The 21854-nt window shown below is 48.3% G+C and overlaps 2 protein-coding genes across 2 annotated transcripts in view; one reads left to right on the top strand and one right to left on the bottom strand.

Annotated features, from left to right (window-relative positions):
- Positions 1-757, bottom strand: part of ATL3 (atlastin GTPase 3) — a 32198-nt gene extending 31441 nt beyond the window's left edge. The window contains exon 1 of the mRNA XM_027856356.1: positions 662-757. The gene's annotated coding sequence lies outside the window, so the exon portion shown is untranslated. The remainder of the gene's footprint in view (positions 1-661) is intronic.
- Positions 758-16637: 15880 nt separating this feature from the next.
- The window catches only part of RTN3 (reticulon 3), a 51845-nt gene continuing 46628 nt past the window's right edge, over positions 16638-21854 (top strand). Inside the window, exon 1 of the mRNA XM_027856175.1 lies at positions 16638-16961. Coding sequence (XP_027711976.1) covers positions 16814-16961 — 148 coding nt within the window. The 5' untranslated portion in view covers positions 16638-16813. The remainder of the gene's footprint in view (positions 16962-21854) is intronic.

Raw genomic sequence — 21854 nt, 5'->3', positions numbered from 1 at the left:
GGCAGGGGGCACAGGGGAAGGATGCCCCCTCCCCCACACTGCTCTGGGCAGGGGGCACAGGGGAAGGATGCCCCCTCCCCCAGTGCTCTGGGCAGGGGGCACAGAGGAGGGGTCCCTTACCCCATTGCTCTGGGCAGGAGGCACAGGGGAAGGATGCCCCCTCCCCCATTGCTCTAGGCAGAGGGCACAGAGGAGGGGTCCCTTACCCCACTGCTCTGGGCAGGGGGCACAGGGGAGGGGTCCCTTACCCCACTGCTCTGGGGCACAAGCCAGGAATACGCAGGGACAAGGAGGTTGAAAGAAGGAACCCACCTAGATGGCAAAAAAGACCCCACCCACCCACCCACCCAGCCCAACACCAAGGCAGGGGAAGGAGGAGCCATGTAACTCTTTTTGCTGACAGGGAAACTGAGGCCTACGGAAGGGGAAGGGTCTAATGGGAGCACCTAGTATAACGACCTCATTATACAGATGGGAAAACTGAGGCTGGGGAGGGAGGGGGCCTGGAGACCACCCGGCCTAAGCCCCTCCCTTCACGGGCAGAGAAGCTGAGGGGCAGCGAGGGGCAGGGACCCCCAAGACCACTCAGTCCTGTGGCCTTGTTTTAAGGGGGCGGACACTGAGGCAGGAAGGGCCCGGGGCTCGGGGGGCGCGGGGTTACCTGTGTTCTCCCCGCTTTCTGTCGAGGCCGCCGCCGCTCGCAGAAAAGAAAACATGGAGCCGCCTCCTCATCAGCCCGGGCGGCAGGGGAAGGGCGGGCCGGGGCCGGGGCCGGGCCGGGCCTGAGGGCGGGCGAGCTAGCGGGCGGGCGGGCAGGCGGAGCTGGGCGGGAAACGGGCGGGGGACGGGCGGGGCCTCGGGTGCGAGGAGAAACGGGCTGCGCACGCGCACCCGGGCCGGGCCAGTGGCCAGGGGCGGGGCCCGCGTGGCAGCCCCGCCCGCCGCGGCCTCCTGGATAACGTAGTCCCACTCTCGCGCCCATCCAGGCTCCGGAGCTCCCAAGAAACCACAACTCCCAGCAGTCCACGCGGAAGCGCGGGAGCGGGAAAGGGAAGCTCGTATATCTGGCGCTCAGCATTCCAAGGCACCATAACTCCCAGAAGGCCAAGCGGCGACGCAGGCGCTCAGGGGATGGCCCGCCTACGGGCTTCCTGCGGGCTGGACAGCGTGTCCGGCGCCTCGTGTCCAAACCAGCACCTACGAGGGTCCAGGCCTGTTCCAGTGAGGGGCTGCTGCTGCTGCAGCTGCAAAGATAAAAACAAAGCAGGCCGGGCCCTACAGCGGCATTCACTGTTGTGGCGATACATACGCCATGTAACCAGATCACTTAGCCTTACTGTCGCGCCGAACTACAACTCCCAGCAGGCCAAGTGGAAGGGAGGGGGAGAGAGAAAAGAAGGGGGAGAAAGTGGGGGCCTAGAGCTATGTGAGGCTTGCAGCCTATCCAGACCATCCTGTACATTTTCTAAATGGGGAAACTGAGGCCTGGAAAGGGGAATAATCATGACACCCAAAGGTGTTAAGGATTATTTTTTACTTTTTTGTTGTTGAGGCCCAAAGAAATTCAGTGACATGCCTGCAGCGAGCTTTAACCCAGGACTTCTAACGCTAAATCTGGGGCTCCCTACAGCACACTGGAACCAACCTTGGAGCTCATTTCATCCAAATCCTTCATTTTACAAATGAATAAACTGAGCCCAGGGAGGGCATATGTCATGCCCAAGATCAAAAGGGTGAAAGATGGCAAAGCCAAGCTCAAGCCTGAGCTGAACTTAAATTCACTGCCTCAGGTATGCTGACCTTCAGTACTTGGTCAACAAGCCAACAAGCATTAAAACTTGGAAAGACTTACATGAACTGATGCGGAGTGAAATGAGCAGAACCTGAAGAACACTGTAGGATGACTGCAGCAAAGCAAGAATCTAAGACAATTCCAAAAGATTCATGATGGAAATTTCTATCCACACCCAGAGAAAGAAATATGGAATCTGAATGCAGATGGAAGCAGACTATTTGCTCTCCTCTTCCTTTGTTGTTTTGTCTTATTGCTGGATTCTTGTGGTTCCTCCCATTAGTTCTAATTGTTCTTTATATCATGACTAATGGGAAAATATGCTTAACATGAATATCTATGTAGAGCCTGTATCAGATTGTACACCTTCTGGGGAAGGGGGAGAAAATTTAAAACTCAAAATCTTATGGAAGTGAATGTTGAAAACTAAAAATAATTAAATATAAAAAAAATAAAAAGGGATAGCAAAAAAAAAAAAGTTAACAAGCATTTATTAAGGGCCAAATAAAAAATGTTTTTCAAAGAAAAAGGAAAACAATCACAGTCTACCTGAGAGAGATTGGGTCCTAAAGCACTCTCTCTGAGGCCACAGAAAAGGCAGATCCTGCCCTTCCGCACTGGTTTCTGATCTCCATGGCCACCAACTGGATGTGTAACCTTGGCTGTGTCCCTTCCCTTCCCCAGGTCTCTATTCTCTTCTGTAAAATGAGAGGGTGAGACTAAATGATCTCTAAGGACCCTTCCATTGGCCTACAAGTGAGCCATCGCTGTATTTTAAAAGTCGCCTGGAGCCCACAGAGGAGGAAGGGCAGGATACTGAACTCCAGCAGCAGCAGCATGGTCTAGGCTGTCACCAGCGTAACTGCTGCATCATCACTGGCCCTCAGCCACCCCCAGAAAGAGCCTTCTCTCTGGCCAGGCTTGCTTATTGGTCACCATCCATCCTCCCAGTCATTCTGAAGCCTCTGAGCACTTCGGACCACACCTGAGAGGCCCAGGTTGGGCCGCATTTATGTTGTAGAAATAGCCTCGGAATGTGAAGTCAGAAAACCCAGATGAGCATCCCAGTTCTGCTATGTGAGGCTTTGGGGCAGTCACTTACCCCTGTCTGGGGCCCAGGCTCCTCCTGAGGGGATTAGACTTAGTGACCTCCAAAAGTGCTGTAGGAGGGGAGTGGGAGAAGCCACAGGCAGAGCCCTTGTCTGCACCCCCCACCCCTCCACCCGCCCTCCTGACCACCTTCTTTCAGGTCCTGCCCAGTCCCTTCATCATATTTTATTCCAGGGGCCTCAGAGCAACCAGCCCAAGGAATTGGGTAGAAATCAAGGACCTAGGAGCAAACACTGAGCTGGAAGGCACCTCCGAGGCCACTAGTCCAGTCCTTTCATTTAACATAAGGAGAAGGTGAGGCCCAGAGAGGGGGTGGGCTTCGAACCTCCAACTCTGATTCCAAAGCTGCATGTTCTCGTCCATCCACTCGGGGAGCCCAGGGGCCCTTCTTTATCTTATCTGAACTGGATCCCGGTCAGGACTCAGAGTGGGGCTTTGTATACAGTAATTACTCAATAAATGATTGTTTGCTCACTGATTTTGTTCCCTGGATGGTGGCTCTAGTGGCCTCTTCGAAAGGCAAGCGGAGTCAGGAGACCTGGGTTTGAGTTCTGATCCTGCCACTGGGCAGCTCTGTGGTCATGGGCGGCGGTTTCTTCCTTGTTGAAAAGGGTTCAAATAAGGGCTACACAAGCTCCTTCAAAGGATTGTCATGAGGAAAAACACTTGACATGCTTTATTATTGTGGAGTCTTATTATTCTGATGAGTGTTGAGGGCACAGGAGACTTTATAATAACAGCTGATGCCCATAACTCTCTAAAAACATCATCTCATTCAGTCTTGGCAGCAACCCTCTGGTGCAGTATTACTAGTCCCATTTTATAGAGGTGAACACTAAAGTTCTTAGATACACCTCGCCTGTGAGGGCCAGAGGCAGCATTCGAACTCAGGTTTCATATATGTACAACATACTATGAAGCAGTATGCAAACCATAATATAATATCACATAATATACAATGTCAAGCATGTGTCATGAGAACTGGCATTTTTATAACCCTTTAAATTTTGTAATGGGCAGCTAGGTGGCGCCACAGTGTATAGAGCCCGGGGCAGAAGACTCATCTTCCTGAGTTCAAATCTAACCTCAGACACTTAATAGCTGTATGACCCTGGGCAAGTCACTTCACCCTGTTTGCTTCAGTTTACTCATCTATAAAAAAAAAAAAAAAATGAGCTGGAGAAGGAAATGACAAACCACTCTAGTATCTCTGCCAAGTTGCTTAACCTGTTTGCCTCAGTTTCCTCATCTGGAAAATGAGCTGGAGAAGGAAATGGCAAACCACTCCAATATAACAACAAAAGTTTGCAATATATTTTATATACATTATCTCACTTAATCATCCAAACTGCTGCTTGAGAGAAGAATGAGAGATGTTGTCATTTCCATTTTACAGATGAGGAATTTGAGACACAGAGAGCGTCGGTGACCTGCCCCGGGTCTCTCAGCAAGAACCATGTCTAGAACAGAAGCCACTTCTGCTGACCATGAATCAACCCCCATTGGTTAAGGATCTACTATGTGCCTGGCACCACCCAAGGTCCTGGAGACTTCAAGATCAAAAGGAATCCAACCCTGCCTTCCAGAAGCTTCGTGCCTGTCCAGGAGACAATGGGTCCATATTAAAGAGAATACAAAGCATAGACCAAAGAAAGACCTTCGGAGGAGAAGAGGCTGGAGAGGAGGCTGTGGTCCTCCTTTTTTTGCCAGCGAAATCTCGTAATAAAAACCAGGAGCTGGCTCCTTCTTAGACCTGCAGGGTTCTGAGCTTAGAGATTCTCCGCCCCTGCCCCCATTGTACAAACTCACAGAGGGAAGGGCCTTGTCCAGAGTCTAGGGGGTCATAAATGGCAGGGCTGGGAAGGTTCAGAGGTTAGCAGCAAGCAGAAATATCAGGGTATGGACCCAGAAGGAGTTCCTGTTTTCCACACAGCCGACACCGCCCTCTCTGCTTGGTTGTTCTGAAATGGCACCCTCACATGCATACATACACATATATATGCACACACACATACACACATCTGCCCACATGCTCTTACGTACATACCTTCCCATATACAGGCACATATTACACACGACACATTCCCATATACACACACACAATTTCATATACGTTCACATACTCACACCTACACACTCATACACACACACACACACACACTCGGAGGGCAGCACACAGGCCACAGTGGTGCTGGTGGTGGATGGCTGCCCAACCCAGAAACAGGCCATTCGGAGGCCCCTGCCTGAGCAGCTGGAATGTGCCCAGGCAGGGGTGGAGAAGGCATGGGGCACAAGCAAACATCCCTCTGATCCCGCTCCCCCGCCCCAGCCACAAAGGAGTGCCCAGGAGCACAGGGTCCTTTCCTGTCCCATTGACCTTTTCTCCACCGAAGGCCTCCTCCTATGACTCATCACGGTCTGTGGGCGACCCGGGGTTCCACAGGCAGTGCCAGCGGAGCTCAAGCCGTGGCAAGTCCTAGCAAACTGGAGAGACTCCAGTCTGGGCCTGCTGCTGGACTGTGAGTCTGATGGAGGAGAACTTCACTTGCCAAGTTCAAGGCTTTGGGGGGGATGATGGGGGGGTGGGAGAACTGGGGGAGTCGGAGGCATAACAACACTGAACAACTGCCTGGCAAGCCTTGGGGGTTGGGTTCTGCCCCGGCAGGGGACAGGACAAACCACAGATCAGCCAATTTCGTCAATCAGCCAGCATCTATTAAGCACAGGGGCCAGAGCACTGAGCCTAGGGTCAACAAGTTGTTGTTGAGCGGTTTTCCCCTTTCGGGGTTTTCTCGGCAGAGATACTGGACTGGTTTGCCATTTCTTTCTCTAGCTCGTTTTACAGATGAGGAAACTGAGGCAAATGTGACTTGCCCAGGGTCACACAGCTAGGACGTTTCTGAGGTGGGATTTGAACCCAAATCTCCCTGATCCAGGCCCAGCGCTCTCACTCTACCATCTAGCTGCCAAGGTCAAGAAGACCTGAGTCAAAAGTGCCTGGGACACTTCCTAGTTGTGTGATCCAGGGCAGGTCCCTGACTCTCTCACAGCCTCAGTTTCCTCTACTGTAAAATGGGGATCATAAGAGCACCTCCTTCCCAGGCTTGCTGTGAGGTTCAAAGGAGAAAACATTTGCAAGAAGCCGGGCACACACTAGGCACCAGAGCAATGCTTATCCTCTTCCTTTCCCTTTTTCCTCCCATGGGCCAAGCACTGTGCTTTCTAGGGCTATAGGAGAAAAGCAGAAGTTGGGGCCATTGAGGAATTTCCACCCCAGGCCCACTGTGCTCTCCAGCTCTGCACCCTGGCTTATTTTACAATTTCCCTTACTCATTAAAGTGGTCACAAAATCAAAAGGGGGTTTTGTTGTTCTGAGTTTGAAGGCCCCAGAGAAAGATATTTTAGTCCAGCTTCTCCCCTTATTTTACAAATAAGAAAACTGAGGCCGACAGAGTCTGAAATAAGATTCGAACCCAAGGCCAGTGACTCCAGATTCCATTCTAGCGCACCACTGGTTCCTCAGTGCCAGAGAGAGAGGAGTTTTCTCCCCTCCCCACCCCTTTCTTGCAGACTGGAAAGTCGGGGCCACAGTCCAGGTAGAAAGTGTGCAATGCAGCCTGGCCACCGGCCAGGTCAGTGTTTAGCAACAGCCTGGGAACTGTGGAGTCATGGACTGTAAGCCCCAGCCCTCACCAGTAGGTCTCCTTGGGCACTGGTTAACCTCCTTCTCCACCATAAAATGAAAAGAATGGGAACACAGCATGTTTGTTGGCTTAAATCCAAGGTGGGGAGTATTTCCAATATCAGCCCTTTTAAACTGGGACTGGCTTAGGAAGGAGACTGGAGACGTGAGTCTTGCACATATTAGACATTCAAAAGATATTCGTTGAATTAGTGAGTGAATGGAACTATGGGAAATCCTACAGCAAAAAATTAAATGGAAGTAGGCATTTAAGTAGGGGGCAGCTGGGTAGTGCAGTGGACAGAGAGCCTGGAGCAGGAAGACTCATCTTCCTGAGTTCAAATCTAGCCTTAGACACTTAATATCTCTGTGACCCTGGGGCAAGTCACATCACCCAGTTTGCCTCAGTTTTCTCACCTGTAAAATGAACTGGAGAAGGAAATGGCAAACTACTCCAGTGTCTCTGCCAAGAAAAACCCAAATGGGGTCAAGGAGAGTCAGACAGGACGGAACAAGTCATTTAAGTAAACAGCAAGGGTCATAGAATCACAAGATTGAAAACTGGATGGGGCTTTGCAGCCTATTTACTATTCTCAACTCCCCCTCATACCCCACCCTCACTCAAACTCACACACAGATTCATATCCTACCTCAGTGCCTTTGCAAAGGTTGTGCTGAGGGGTGAGCGAGAGCCAGAGATTGTTTTTTGATTTTATGTATTTTAGATTGTTTTTGATTTTATGTATTTTTTTCTCTTTTTTGGCAATTGGGGTTAAGTGACTTGGCCAGAGTCACACGGCTAGTAAGTGTCAACTGTTTGGTCTGAGGCTGGATTTGAACTCAGGGCCTTCAGACTTCATGAGCCAGAGACTGTTAAAGTCATTGCGAGCATTTACACCTCAGAATTCAGGCAGATATAAATCAGGGCCTGATTCATTGTTTTGCTGATTGTCTCTAGACTTAAGAAAGTGAAGGAGAAAATGTTAATGAGGCCCAATAAGCTTCTAAGTGTTTCTGAGTCCTTTGTCTCCACCCAGAGCTGGCGCTTAAACATTTTCCAGCAGCCCCTTGACGGTTGGTCCTGTACCTTGCCTGGCATGTTTTTCCTTCTTACCTTTCCCTCTAGGAAACCCTTGTCCTTCCAAGACGCAGATCAAAAGCCACCTTTTCTGCTGCCCTTTTCAATCATCAGTATTGTCTCCACCACAAACATTAACATCACTTTGTATGCACTTATTTGTAAGTCAATAAACATTTATTAGGTGTCTACTATGTGCCAGGCTGTGGTGAGTGTTGGAATACAATGAAAGGCAAAAACCATCCCTGCTTTCTGGGACTCACAGACTAAGGGGGGAGATAACATACAAACTATGTACAAACAAGACATAGACAGGAAAAATGGGAAGTATTCGCCAGAGGGAAGGCACTGGCATTAAGACAAATCAGGAAAGGCTTCTCATAGAAGATAGGGCTTTAGCTGGGCTTGAAAGAAGGCAGGAGGCAAACGTGAGGAAGGGAGAGCGTTCCGGGCTGGGGGCACAGCCAGTACAAATGCCTGGAGTCTGGAGATAGAGCGTTGTGTGAAGAACAACAGGGAGGTTCATAGTGTGGAAGCTGGGGTGGGGGAGGAATACAGTGTAAGAAGACTAGAAAAGTTGGAGGGATCCAGGTTTTAAAAGGCTTTGAAGGCCCAACAGAGGGATTTATATTTGATCCTAGAGGCAATAGGGAGCCATTGGAGTTTATTGAATGGGGAGAGGGTGGTATGGTCAGTGGACAGACAGAGATCGAAAATAAGTGAGAGAGCATGGATAATAGAGGGGGCAATCTATTGGAGGAAGTGGGTTGGAATGGGGTCCCTTGTGAACGGAGACAAGGAATTCTCCTCCCCCAGTAGTAGAATATAAGCCTTTTCAAGGATGTTTTGTCTTTGGGTCCCTAGTTCTTAGCACAGAGTATTTATTAAGTGCTTGCTGAATTCAATGAAATTGCAGTCAATCCATTTTACAGAGGTCTGGAGACAAGGAACTTGCCCAGAGATAAACAAGTAGGCAGGAGGGGCCTGAGATAATGTGAACATGTCACTTAACCTTTCTGAGACCCAGTTACCTCTTCTATATAATGAGCACGTTCCAAAAAAGGGAAAGGATAAATGTTGACGGGACTGTGGAAAAAACAGGCATATCCTAGTACGCCATTCATGAGGCTGGGAACTAGACCATGGACAGCAATTTGGGACAAAGACCCCAAAGTTACCGAACTGTACATATCCCAAATATACTACTGCTAGGACTATACCACACAAAGATCAAAGAAAGAGGAAAAGGACCCATGTGTACAAGAACATTTTAGAGACTCTTTTCGTGGGGGCCAAAGAAGATACTTATTGATAGGTGTTATGAATGTTTCTTGAATGAATGCCATAACACATCACATAAATCCTCTAATCACTCAAACAATTAAGCTCCTACTATGTGCCAGACATTGTGCTATGGGATGGGATGACAAAGACAAACAGTGAGATGGTCCCTGCCTTCGAGGAACATACGTGCTATTGGGGAAGATGGCATATACATGTGTGTGTGTAAGTATGCACACAAAAGAGATACAGATTAAATACACCATTACTTGGGGGGAAGGCATTAATCCCTCACTGGGTCGGGAAAGGTGGTGTTTTGAAAGACACGAGGGCTCCTAAGAGGCAAAGATAGGGAGGGAAGGCTTTCCAGGCAGAGCAAAGCCAGGAGGGGCATCCCCAGGAGGGTGGTGATGCCCGTAGGCCCTCCCCACAGAACTGTTCTGAGCTCACATGAGATAGTTTGCCCACTTAAGCCCCCTAAACAGAAACCAACTGAACAGCCTTACAGCGGGAACTAGACATGGAATATGTTGTGGTCAAGGTTGGTGTAATCACAGGAACGCGGGATTTGGAGTCTGAGGACCTGGGTTCAAATCCACAGCTCTGCTCCCTCCTGGCCTCTTCTGGCCATCTCCCCGAGCATACACTCAGAGGTCCTCTGGAAACTTTAGTGGCTTCCAAGGACAGGATGAGTCATCACTTGGGTCTGGGAGGGATGATATACTTCCTGGCTACTTCTGGCCATCTGACGGCTGAGCCCCGAAAGGACTTTTCATTTTTATCTGATGCGGTAAACTGGGTGGTCTCTTAGTCATCCTGCTAACACGTGAGAGGCCGTGGGGGACTGTGGCAGTTAAAAGCAGAGACTGCTCAGGCCAGTTCTCTTTTGGATAACACCTCCCAAGTGGTACCACATGACTGAGGGAGAGGACAGGTCTTCCTCGGGTCGGTATTATGGTGCCCTTGCCCATGGAACGGCAAGTGTAAGGGGGTGTCAACCACAAGTGTTTCTACCATAGCCTCTGTTTGCCTTTTTCCCTTTCTGTGTTTGTTTTCTCCTGGTTTTAGGGAACCCATACAAAGGTGGAAGTATCTGGGGTTGGAGGTGACCTTGTCAGTTTGAAGGGTCTGGAAGACAGGTTCAATAGGGAGCTAGCTGTTGGCAGAAGAAGCTTCTGCAAAAGAGGACAGGCCCACACCTGGCATTGGGGTGTTATATAACTAGAAAAGCAAAGAGTGTGAGAAAGGGGGCCCTAAACCCCCAAATTAGAGGCAGCCTTCTCCAGTACTGCCCCCAATGCAAAAGTCATGACAAGGTATAAAACAGGGTATACAATCAGGGGTGGGGAACCTGTGGTCTTGAGGCCACATGTGGCCCTCTAGGTCCTCAAGTGCGGCCCTCTGACTGAATCCAGACTTCACAGAACAGATTCCCCTTAACAAAAGGATTTGTTCTGTGAAACTTGGACTCAGTCAAAAGGCCATACCCAAGGATCTAGAAGGCCACAAGTGGCCTTGAGACCGCAGGTCCCCCACCCCTGGAATAGGCTGAAGTGCTCCAGTCATTGTGGGCCCAGCAGTGACTGTCTGAGGCTAGAAATGAATGTCTAAAATTTCACAGATGTGGGTAAAAGGGAAGGATATAACCCTTATCTCCTATACAAGCCCTGGAAAGCGTTCACAAATAGTAGTTTCCTTCAGAAGGATTTGAACACGAAGTTGCCAGTGGGGCAACACTCCAACCTTCTGGTGAATCTCTCCCAATTGATCTTACCCTCTACTTCTCAGACTAGTAGTGGGCCTTGCGGTTTACATCCAGCTAGACAGGGAATTCCTTTCCCATGAGACCTGAACTATTGAAATCATGGCAGTATCAGGGAGTAAAGTACAGGTCTTCTGCTCCCCTATCTTCTGGCCTCAGTCCTTCACTGCTCTCCAAACGTCTACTGCTCAGCAAGTGCCCTTCTCTCTTTAGCCCACAGCAGGTACTCAGCAGATGCTTCTCAATGTACTGGTTGGTTGATAAAAAATCAAATCTGGAAACTCTCAAACATGGTGTCTCTTTCTTTTTCTTTTTTTTTTTTTTTTGGTTTGTTTTGGTTTTTAGGCAGTTAGGGTTAAGTGACTTGCCCAGGGTCACACAGCTAGTAAGTGTCAAGTATTTGGTCTCAGGCCAGACTTGAACTCAGGTCCTCCTGACTTCAGAGCCAGTGCTCTATCCACTGTGCCACCTAGCTGTCCCCATGGTGTCACTTTCAAAGAAACCCCCAAGGACGTTCAATACATCTGTCCCCTTAGCCAGAGACTAAGTTTGACCTAGGAAATTACTTCTTCCTATACCTGGAAGGTAGATTGTTCATGAACCCCCCTCTTGGGACACATGGGCAAATTCATCTCAATTTCTACAGTGTTCTACAAAATCTCCATCCTCCACCACTGCCCCAGATGCTGCCATCTCTTGGGTTGAGAATGCCCACTCTTAGGGGCAGCTAGGTGGCACAGTGGATAAAGCACCGGCCCTGGAGTCGGGAGGACCTGAGTTCAAATATGGCCTCAGACACATAACACTCCCTAGCTGTGTGACCCTGGGAAAGTCACGACCCCAAATGCCTCACACACACATACATACACACACACACAAAAAGAGAACACTCACTCTTATAAGAGAGCCATAGAAAATTGGATGTAACTCTCAGATGCCTTGGGTCCAAGCCAGTCATTACAGGGGTGAGTGGGAGGAGACCGTAGTCAGGAAAGGCTACCCTACCCAGGACCTAAGCTTAGACGTTGGCTCACTTTTATGGATCAGTGCAAAAAGATGGCTCTGTCCAGAGGAGGTGCCCTTCTCCCATTGGTGAGTTCTCAGAACTTTTTTTTTTTTTAATTTTTTTGGCTAGGTAATGGGTTAAGTGACTTGCCCAGGGTCACACAGGTAGTAAGCGTCATATGTCTGAGGTTGGATTTGAACTCAGGTCCTCCTGAATCCAGGGCTGGTGCTCTACCCACTGCACCACCTAGCTGCCCCTCAGAACTTTCATCTTGAGGACGAGCTCAGAAAGGATATCCTTTGCACTTAGCCGCCATGCTTCCCTCCCCCTCCCCCAGATCTTCAGATGCTTTGTATGTGTCTTCTCCCATCAGAGTGGAAGCTCCTTGAGGGCAGGGATCGTCTTTCTTTTTGCAATTTTTTGTACCCTCAATGTACTCGCACAGTGCCTCACACTGAGTGAACAACAAATGCGCCTGACTTGCCTCCCAAGAGTCCCAGCCACCAGTCATCTCAGGGGTAGCACCAATCACTGAAAACCAATCTGGAGTTGTCTTATTCCCCGACCGTTCCTCTCTGGGCTCCACCAGTCCCCGCGAGGCCTTTGCACCTGGTCTGGGAAGCTCCCTGCTGACCTGCCAGCACTCCCCTACAATTGACCAATTCCTCCTGGAACTTCTGTTTGGACTTGACTGAACATTTTCCATAGGGAAAAGGCATGCTCATACGATTCATGTGGGTATTTGGGAGGGCGGGGAAGCGAAGGAGGAACTCTCCTAATCAACTGTCTTTTTATTCTTTTGTTGTTTTGAGGACAGTAACTATATTCTGCTTCCTTGGCATTCTCATAGCCCTGAGGGCAGCCCTTCATCATACATGAGGAGCTTTAACACATATTAGTTAAAAGAATGAAAAAAAAAAGGGGGGGGAATTCCCTGGTGGTCCATAAAGATCACAGACAACTTATTTGTCTTTAATCCTTTAAAAAATTAGCATTTCACTACCTAGCAATACTGGATCTCAAACTATATTACAAAGCGTAATAATGAAAACTATCTAGTACTGGCTAAGAAATACAGTGGTGGATCAGTGGAATAGATTCACACTATATAGTAGTATATAACAAGTCCACGTTACATAGTAGTAAATGATTATAGTAATCCAGTGTTTGATAAAATCAAAGAAGAACCAAGTTCTTGGGGCAAGATCTCACTGCTTGATAAAAATTACTGGGAAAGCTGGAAAGCAGTTTGGCTGAAACTAGGCATAGACTAACATCTCGGGCCACACGCCAAAATAAGGTCAAAGTGGATAAATGATTTCAACATAAAGGGTGATTTCATAATTAGGGGAGTATGGAAAAAGTTACCCGTCAGATCGATAGATAAGGGAAGAGTTTATGGACAAACAAGAGATAGAAAGGAAAGTGGGAAGTAAAGTGGATAATTTTGATTACATGACATTAAAACGTTTTTGCACAACAAAATTAATGAAGCCAAAATTAGGAGGAATGCAGGAAACTGCAGAAAAAACTTTTACAGCAAGTTTCTCTAATAAAGGCCTCGTTAGTCAAATATATAAGGAACTAAATCAAATTTATAAAAATAAGAGCCAATCTCTAATTGATAAAGTCAAAGAATGTGAACAGGCAGTTTTCAGAAGAAGAAATCAAAGCCATCAATAGTCATATAAAATGCTCCAAATCACTATTGATTAGAGAAACGCAAATTAAAATAATTCTGAGGTACCCACCTCACACCATTAAGAAATGACAAATGTTGGACGAGGGAAAATAGGTACATCAATTAACTACTGGTGGAGTGGTGAACTGATCTAACCATTCTGGAGAACAACCTGGAACTATGCCCAAAAGGGCTATCAAACTACACATACCCTTTGACCCAGCAATACCACTACTAGGTGTGTATCCCAAAGAGATCAAAGGAAAAAGAAAAGGATCTCTATGTACAAAAATATTTATAGAAACTCTTTTTGTGGTGGCAAAGAATTGGAAATTGAGGGAATGCCCATCAACTGGGGAATGGTTGAACAAGTGTGATTGTGATTGGAGTACTAATGTGTTATATGAAGTGATGAAGGGGGTGGTTTCAGAAAAACCTAGGAAGACTTTTGTGAACTGATGCAAAATGAAGTGAGCACAACTACATCATCGTACACAGTAACAGCAATATTGTTATGATAATCCAAGATCCGTGACGAAAAATGCCGTCCACCTCCAGAGAGAGAACTGATGAACTAACTCTAAGTACAGATTAAAGCACAGTTTCACTTTCTTTCTATTTTTGGTTTTATGTGTGTGTATGTGTTTTCTTTTGCAACATGGCTATATGGAAATATATGTCGCACGTATAACTGCTATCATACAGTTTGCCTTCTCAAGGGGTCGGGGAAGAGCAGGAGAAAGAGAGAATTTGGAACTCAAAGTGTTAAAGAATGAATGTTAAGAATGTAAATGGGAAATAGTTAATGAAATAAATAAAAATACATTAAAAAATAAATATTAAAAAATAGTTTCCGGGCCCCTTACTTGTTACTCTAGGGCATACAAGAATAATAGTAGCAATAACTGACCTGTCTAGAGCTCTCTAAGGTTTACCACATCCTTTACACTTATTACCGAATCTGACCCTCTCAAAAATGCTATGAGGAGGTGTACATACAGGCACTATTATCCCCATTTTACAGATGGTGAAAACTGACGCTCATAAAGCCTAATGCCTTGCCCACAGTCACACGACTTTGAGAATTGTCTTCCTGGCTTCCTAGGCTTCCTGGGTGGGTCTAAACCCAGCCCTTGTTAATTCCAAGTCCAGTGTTCTAAGAGCCTGGAAGCTGGCTGGCCCTGGATGTCAGGTTCCAGCTGCCTGCTGCTCATTGTCTGAGCTGCCAGAATTGTCTGTCTTTCTCCCGCCCCACCTGTCAGGCTGCTACAAGTAACGCAATTATTTGAATGGATGATACCGGGCCGGGCCTTGCGCACGATTGCCGGCCGAGCCCCGCTGCCCTGGGTCATTTCAAGGGCTGTAGCTGCCTCGGCATGGCTTCTGCTCCCCGGGGGGAAGATGCTCCCCGCAGGCCCGGCCCCAGCGCTCTCTTTCCCTCGTCTGGTTTTCTTCGACCTCAGATGCTGCTGTCAAGGGCAGCCGGCTCCCGAAGGCTCCTTCCATTGGTCTAATCTCTCTTCCCCCTCCTCCCCGAGCTGGCAGCCAGTCTGTGGATGCGGCTGGGACTGCACTGCTGTTCGTGATCAGGCTCAGCAGAAACAAATTTCACCGGCTGATCTTTCGGGATCCCAGGCTAGGCAGGGGCCGGCTTTTAAAGGAAACTGGTTTTCTGAACATTTGAACCCTCTGGCTCTGAGGCCAGGCCCCCCATGAGCAGGCCCGCCAGCCCCAAAGTCAGTATTTGATAGAGGGATGAATCCTAAGACCTCAGAGCTGGAAGGAATGGCAGGGGCCCCTTCCTAGTCCTACCTGAACCAAAAAATGCGGATAGTGCATACAGCTCTGGCCTTGAAGTCAGGAGGACCTGAGTTCAAATTCAGTCTCAAACACATGACACTTACTAGCTGTGTGGCCCTAGGCAAGTCACTTAACCCCAATTGCTTCACAAAAAAAAAAAAAGGAAGAAAAAGAAAAAAATAAGGACAAGCAGTCGACCAGATTCTGCTCAAAGGCTCCTAGCGAAGGCACATCTGTCCCGAATTCCCCCAAAATATACACACACACACACAACCCATTCCACTTTGGGACCCCTCCGCCAGCCTGCCAAAATGTCTGCTAGGCAAGGCTCCTTTTGGCAACTCCCTAAAATTCACTGTATCCAGTCTGTGACCATTCTTTGTGTTTGTAACCGTCTGCCTCACCCTGCATCACACCCCATGCAGCTGCCAGCCGCCGCTGCTCTGCTGGGTCCCTTCCCTTCAGAATAACTGACCCCATTCCTCCAGAGCATTCCCTTCAGGGCCTACTCATCAGTGCCCTGTGTGAACTGGGGAAGCCGCTTTCCTTTTGTCTGCTGACCCCCTGAGGTCCCTTTCAGCCCTAAAACTGGCTCCTCCAGTTTTATTCCTGGCAACAGACTCTCTTCTTGCCTGGGGAAGAAGAGCCGGGAAAGGCCCGAGTCCTGAGTTGAGATCGCTGCGCGGTTTGGGTCTCACTCCTGCAACTTACCGGTTTTTCATGTTGTCCTTTTATGTCCAGAGCAAGGCCCTTGGTGATGACACTAACAGCTAACACTAAGGTCGGCCTCCAAGGTTTGCAAAGCACTTCACATATGTAAGGGGGTGATCCCTTGAGTCAATGAATCTGCCACCCCTCAAAGCAGCCTTCGTAATCCCCTGGCCCCCGTACCTTTAGCAGGTGAGAATGTCAATCACTCAATCTAGGGCATCACACTTGCTCCCCAGCCCAACCCCGGGGAGGGAATTGCTTGGGGGGCAGGTGAGGAAGGGGGAATGGCAGGCTGCCAGGAGCAGCAGTGACCAGCAGTGTCCAGCAGCAGAGGCATTCTTGGGGTGGGATGGCCGCACAGGACACGCTCCCCGAGAAGTAACCGCTGGACATTCACCAAATGCATGCACCGTGATTCAGCCGGACAGATGGACGCGGCGGGGACGCTCCTCCAGCCCCGAGACACGTGCTCCCGAGAGTCGGGACTGCGCCTGGGGGCGGGGCTCCAGAGCCGGTACCGCCTCTAGCTCCTCGCTTGCTCCGCGGGAGGAGAGGGGGGGCTGCGGTAACGCGCGAGAGCGTGGGGGGGGGCCCTCGGGGGGGGGAGGGGTTCCCGCGCCTGCGCACTGGCTCCGCTGCGGGCTCGGCTCGGCCGCCGCCCACCTCCTCCCGCGGGGCTCGGGGCCGCAGTGCGCCTGCGCGTCCTCTTCGGCGCGCGCCCGAGCTCGGCGCCCCTCCCCCGCTCCTCCTGAGCCCGGCCGCCCATCAGTCACTCAGTCAGTCAGTCAGTCGGTGGGCTCAGTCGCTCACCGTCCGCCCTCGGAGCCGGAGCTTCTGCTCGCCTCGCCGTCGTCCCAGTCCTCGTCTTCTCGCCTCGCCTCTGCCCTTTCCGCCTCCCGTTGGCGAGGCCATGGCGGAGCCGTCGGCGGCCACCCAGTCCCCGTCTATCTCTTCGTCGTCGTCCGGGGCCGATGCCGCCGGGGCCGTGGCGGGCGGCGGGGGAAGCCCTGGGACCTGCCCAGGCCTGGGGGGCAAGAGCTGCGCCTCGTCCTGTGCGGGTGAGGAGGGGGAGGGGCGACCCCGCGGGGTGGTGAGGAGGTGGGGGAAGGGCGGCCGGGGGGGGCGGGGTGGGGGAGGGGCGAGATCGGGCCCCGGGACCGGGGGGTGACCCTGGCCGGGTCTCGGGGAGGGAGCCGCAGGTGGTAACCCCAAGCCGAGCCGGTGACTTTGCCTTGGGCGTGGGGGTGGGGGTGGAGCTGGGGGCCCTGGGGTGGGGCCGTGGGAAAACACGGGCAGGGGGAGGGGAAGACAGGAGGGAGACAACAAGGGGGGGGGCCCGACACCCCGCCCCCTCCCGGTAGCAGAGCGTGGGTGCTGAGGTGGGAAGGCACTGGGGTGGGGGCGGCACGCCGAAGAGCAAAGACGGGGAGCATGGCTCTGCAGTGGGGGCTGGGCAGCCCTCCCCGAGGATAGACAGAGCTTGGAAAAGCCCCAGCCCCCCTTCGCCTCCGTTCCTGGTCTCCAGGATGAGGGGGCAGGTGAGCTAGAGAATGGACGAGGGGGGGGGGTCCACGCCCAGCCGGGGCTAGGAGGTCCGTCTGCTAGCCCTGATTAAGCGCCTACTGTGTGCGGGGGACCCTGGGAAACAGCGAGTGAGGTGGGGGGAGGGTTGGCCTTCGGATTGCCCAGTGGCATCGATGGCATCGATGGCATCGGGCGGGGACGGCTCTTTCTGTACGCTTCCATGGCGCTGGGAGGAAGCCGACTGGGGCAGGGTCGCTCTTGGCCCTTCGGGGGGCCCGGCTGCGTGACTCTGGTCCGCGGCGGGTCGGTGATTTCATCTGCAGCCTCCCCCCGAAGGCACGGGGCGCCTCTCGCTCCCTAGGCGTTCCCACGCACGCCCGCCCCCATTTTGGGGAGAAGGGACCGGGTGGGGGGCCGCTTTGCATTTAGCTGCTTGTGAGCGTGAGAGCCCTGGGAGGGACGGTGACCAGGGCCAGCGTGGACAAATGAAACAAAGCGGGGGCGGCCCTAAGCCCCTCGCCCTCCCTCTGGGAATGGCGTGGAGGGGAGCTGCAGAGCCCACCGCTGGCGTTCCCATTGTATACAGTCTGCTGGTTGGTGGGAGCTGGCTGGCAAGCGCCCCTCTTGCGGAGATCTGCAGTGCAGATGCCTTCTCGGAGGAAAAAAAGGCCAATGGGCAGGTGACAGTTCTTAAAGGGGACTGAGCCTTGGAAAAAAAAAAAACCAGTTTGCTGAAAAGGGCTCGTGATCTTGGATTTATTTTCTATCCAGAATTTGTTTCAAGAATTTAGTTTTAATTTCTTCGTTATATCTGTGGCTTGCTTTGGGGGGGCTGGGCTCCACCGGTCATTATTGTTGAGGTTAGCTGTAGATAGGCATTCTTAGTATATTCTGAGTACTGTACTTTCCACCTGTTCAATGTCCTATTGGGTTTCCCAGTGTGCTTATGATTATTTAAGTAGAAGCAGCTTATTTCGTTGGAAGCTGGGTAAGGCTTCTTTAGGTCAGGGTTTTAGCTATGCTACCAAGGAGTGAGGCAGCAAGTTTGGAACCCCCGTGCTAACGTTAAACAAATTGTTTTTCCATATTTTTTCTCTCCCTTCCAAATTCTAAAGGAAAGGCAGTTCTATTACTAAGCAATTTGGCTTATGGGAGGGGCATTATCCCGAGCCCTTAGCAACTTGGAGTTCTTGGTATTACCCTTGTTCAGTTCCTTTGTTTTCTAATGTATACATACCATTTAATTTCAATTTTATTTTGTGATTTAGACCAGTGGTGTCAAGCTCAAATAGAGAGAGAGGGCCACTAATCCATACATAAGGATCTTTGCCAGTCCCTTTGTTTTAAAATATGTTAGTTTTCTGTTTTATTGTACTTTTATTTATTTTGTTAAATATTTACCAATTATATTTTACACTGGTTTGGGAGTCACTCTCCTGTGTTTGACACCGTTGATCCTAGACCATAGTTCTGGGAATGAAACCTTTGTGCCTTATGGTGATGGAAATATTGGCTAGAGGAAGCACTAAAATTTAATTCTAAGATCTGCAATTTTTGTAAAAATTATGAAATCACTTCAGGGTCACTTTCTTTTGTGGCTATCTTTGAAAAAGCTGTCCATCTTTATTAACAGGGACATGTTGAAATGATTTCGTTACATAATAAAGCAGAGTACAGCCCAAGTCAAAATGTCGAGTGACACAGCTAATATTTTCTTCGAATCTTTATTTTTGGTGTCATTTGCATTAGCCACAGTTTTTTTCACGTATTGTACTATCCATTGCCGAGAGTGGTGTGACTGGTTTTCTCTAAGAAAATTTTTATTAATGTCTTAATTTTACACCACCTTCGTTTCCAAATGAACCTTTCTCTTGTCCCCTTAGAACAAAGAATAAAGAAAAAAAATAGCTCATTGAAACTAATTAGCATATCAGCTAAGTCTGGATAGTATATATACAATATTCCATGCCCATAGCCCCCCTCCCCTGCAAAGAAGAGAAGGAGGTACATTTTTCATCCGTTCTTCAGGCCTAAACATGGTCACCAAAATTACACAGTGTTCAGTTTAATTTTTTTCCTTCCATATAATACGTCTTTTAAGGTAGGTTTGCATTGCATTTTCGTGATACGGTTAAATGTAACATTACTTCATTTTTTTCAAAAGCTAATACTACTGATTGTGTGGGTATATATGCATACATACACGCATGTATCCTAAATGTATTTCCATGTAGCACTTTGTAACTATAAATGAAATTCCCTATATGTAATGGGTATGGTCCTGAAAAATTGTGCATACATTAAACTTTAGAAAATGCTGTCATATTTTTGTATTACCTTAATTATAATTTTAAAGCCTTCATATCTTTATGGAAAAGTCAGTCTCAGCTTTCTCATTTATAAAATAAAGGGCTTGTTATGCGTGATCTCTAAAGTTCCCTCCATTTCTTATTTGATGTGATAATTTTTTTCCTTTCTTACAACAATAAATGATATCTAATTAAATATTTATGTGAACAAAGAAAACACAACTTTTAAAGGAAAGAACCTTGCTTGGAAGCCTTTTGTAATACAAATAATCAACAGTTGTCTAGCTTGTTTTTTTTTTTTAACTACGTATTTCTTCCTGTGTATGGCACTGAGCTATTATATACTAATTTTCCTCATGACATATTTGTTGGAGACTCTTAGGTAGTACAGAGGCACTGTCATTGTTAACATGTAAGATGAAAATGAAGATTTTGTTGTACTTGTCTTCAACATTTTTTATTAAATACCAAGGTGGAAAGAGCTATATGTTTCCTTTATACAGTACAGTTTCTGTGAGCCTTCTGCAACCTCTCTATTTTTAGCTCCTGCACTTAATACAAAAGCTGCATATAAAGATACTCCAGTATGTAGTCACCACTTTGTTACTGAAGCTTCCTCGTTGCAAAATGGTTTCCACAGCTCTGATGGTAGCAATCAGCCTTATGCTTGCATGAAAATAAGATGAAGTTGGTTAAGTACCTTTTGTTCTAATTTTAATGAATTTGGGAAGTCTAAGGCATGTGTCATAATAAGTATCCTTAAGGCAGTAATACCATGCCAAGCTATTTAGAGGTGTTTTTCTTAAATCCTTGTCATTTTCTGTGCTTCTATTCCTTGTTACTACTTTTGTGACTTTCCTGAAAGTTATACCAGCCAAGAAAGTCTAGATAGACTTGTTTGTACCTTGTCATAACTTTCTTTTAAAGAGTGATGCAATCAACTTCCATCAAGGAAATCTTGGGTTTAGAGAATCAAGAATCAAAGGCAAGAAAATCTTTGTGGAATAATGCAGTTAACAGTTTTCTGTCTTGATTGGTCTGTCTAATGCTTTGGCAAGGTGAAATCAGTTGTATCTAGGTTTACAGTTTTCTGACTGGGGTTCCAAATTTATTCCACTTACTAGCTGCAGGACCTTAGGCAAGTTGACCCGTAAGGCACCCTTTACTGTTGTGTAAAATATGAGAGTTGGATTGAGATAATCTCTGAAGTGCCTTCCAGCCTTGATTCTGTGAATTTTTAAAAGTTTGACTATAACAAGGAATCCTATGATGGAGAGCTGGAAAATTGTTTCTTGAATTCCCTTTCTGGCATTTTTATATGACCAAATACTAATGTAACCTAGTAGCATGAGGCAGGAGATAATGTTCTTAAGGTAGGATGAAGACTAGTAATCACGTGACCTTGGGCTGGAGAGCTTGTGTAAGTTCTGGGCTTGTAATTTCCTCTTTTGTAAATCGAGGTTGTCTTCTCCTCTGGCTGCCTCATGGACTTCTGAGGATCAAGTGAGATAACGGATCAGCAAGCATGGTATAAAGTGGAAAATGTTATACAAGAGATGAAGGGGGTCAGAGTTAATGGTGGCTTCCCAGATTTCTGCCTTTCAAGGGAGATGTTGGAATTGAAGTAAAAGGTACTCCTTTACTAGTAAATTCAGGGATATTATATAGTAGTTGTTTCTGCTAGTCCAAATATAGTTCAGGATCTGTTTAGTATAAATAAATACGTTCCCTTAATTTTATACTATCATATGAAATCTCTTGTGAAATTCTATAACTTGGCACAATCTGGAGTTTATATGAGAATATAAACGAAGTGCCAGAATAAGTTCTATGGTATTTTACTCTCTTAAAAAAAAATCTTGGACAGTTTTAAAACAAAACAAAACTAGAATCATAGAATCTTATGTTAGAAGGGGCCTCAGAGCCTGTATTTGGCTTTCAGGTTTCATAGCCTGGCCCCTTCCTACCTTTCCAGTCTTATACTTTATTCCTTAATGTCTCCTCAGTGATCCAGCCACACTGCCCTTCTTGCTGTTCCTCCATCTCCTGACCCATGTCTTTTGGGTGGTTGTCCCTTGTGCCTGAATGTACCTCTTCTACCTCAGCCTCCAGGCTTCC

The sequence above is a fragment of the Vombatus ursinus genome, unplaced genomic scaffold, assembly GCF_900497805.2.
Source record: "Vombatus ursinus unplaced genomic scaffold, bare-nosed wombat genome assembly UNPS02011369.1, whole genome shotgun sequence".
NCBI lineage: Eukaryota > Metazoa > Chordata > Mammalia > Diprotodontia > Vombatidae > Vombatus > Vombatus ursinus.
Note: the sequence above shows the minus strand (reverse complement) of the source record. Positions and strands in the feature narration are given on the sequence as shown.